This window comes from Myotis davidii, unplaced genomic scaffold, assembly GCF_000327345.1.
Source record: "Myotis davidii unplaced genomic scaffold, ASM32734v1 scaffold425, whole genome shotgun sequence".
Taxonomy (NCBI): domain Eukaryota; kingdom Metazoa; phylum Chordata; class Mammalia; order Chiroptera; family Vespertilionidae; genus Myotis; species Myotis davidii.
Genome location: NW_006296413.1, coordinates 1,567,025 through 1,567,739, shown reverse-complemented (window position 1 = coordinate 1,567,739; position 715 = coordinate 1,567,025). Strand labels below are relative to the sequence as shown.

Sequence of the window (715 nt, the reverse complement as noted above, 5' to 3'; positions counted from 1 at the left end):
AGGTAGGGGGCGTGCAGGAGGCAGCTAATCTCTGATTCTCTCCCGTTGATGTTCCCATCTCTCTCCCTCTCCCTTCCTCTCTGTGAAATCCATAAAAACATATTAAAAAACCAGTCAGACAAATATCACAGGAAATCCATGCCAGGGCGTGGGTTTCCAACAGCAACCTCCTCACTCAGGTCGCGCCTGCGAGAACTCACCTCCCAGAGGTGCCCCATGATGGGCGCGTCGGCCCAGGAGTGCTCGGCGTTCATGCCAATTTTCCCGTTTTTGAAGACGATAAACGTGAAGGACTTGTCAAACCACCTGCGGGAAACAAAAGTGTTGGTGGAACCTCAACGTCGGAAGGAAGGACGATACACAGACACTGGAACTGTTTCCTCCAGGACGGGGTCCCTGCCTTGGCACCCAGCCCGCGACAGTGCCCGCGGCCCGCAAACCTCTGTGCCGTGAGATGCAGGCTCACAAGGGACGCAGTCCCGCACGCCTGCCTGGTCCAGAAGCACAGATTAGACTCGAGAACAGGCTGTTATTACAACGAGCAAGGACACGGCGGCAGCTCTGGAGAGCTGGGCGGCTCCCCGTGCCTGCACCCCACCTGCGGGCAGGCGGCCTCCCTCTACAGGTAAGGAAGGCGGTCTGGGAGGCGGAACTGCCTCCGAGCCGGCACAGGACCAGAGCCAACAGCCAGGTCAGGCCCCAGGTCAGGCCCCGG

General features: G+C 59.3%; 1 protein-coding gene across 1 annotated transcript in view; it reads right to left on the bottom strand.

Moving 5' to 3' along the window:
- Positions 1–715, bottom strand: part of CPT1A (carnitine palmitoyltransferase 1A (liver)) — a 42,223-nt gene that overhangs the window by 16,466 nt on the left and 25,042 nt on the right. The window contains exon 11 of the mRNA XM_015568949.1: positions 201–334. Within this exon, the coding sequence (XP_015424435.1) occupies positions 201–334 (134 nt within the window). The remainder of the gene's footprint in view (positions 1–200; positions 335–715) is intronic.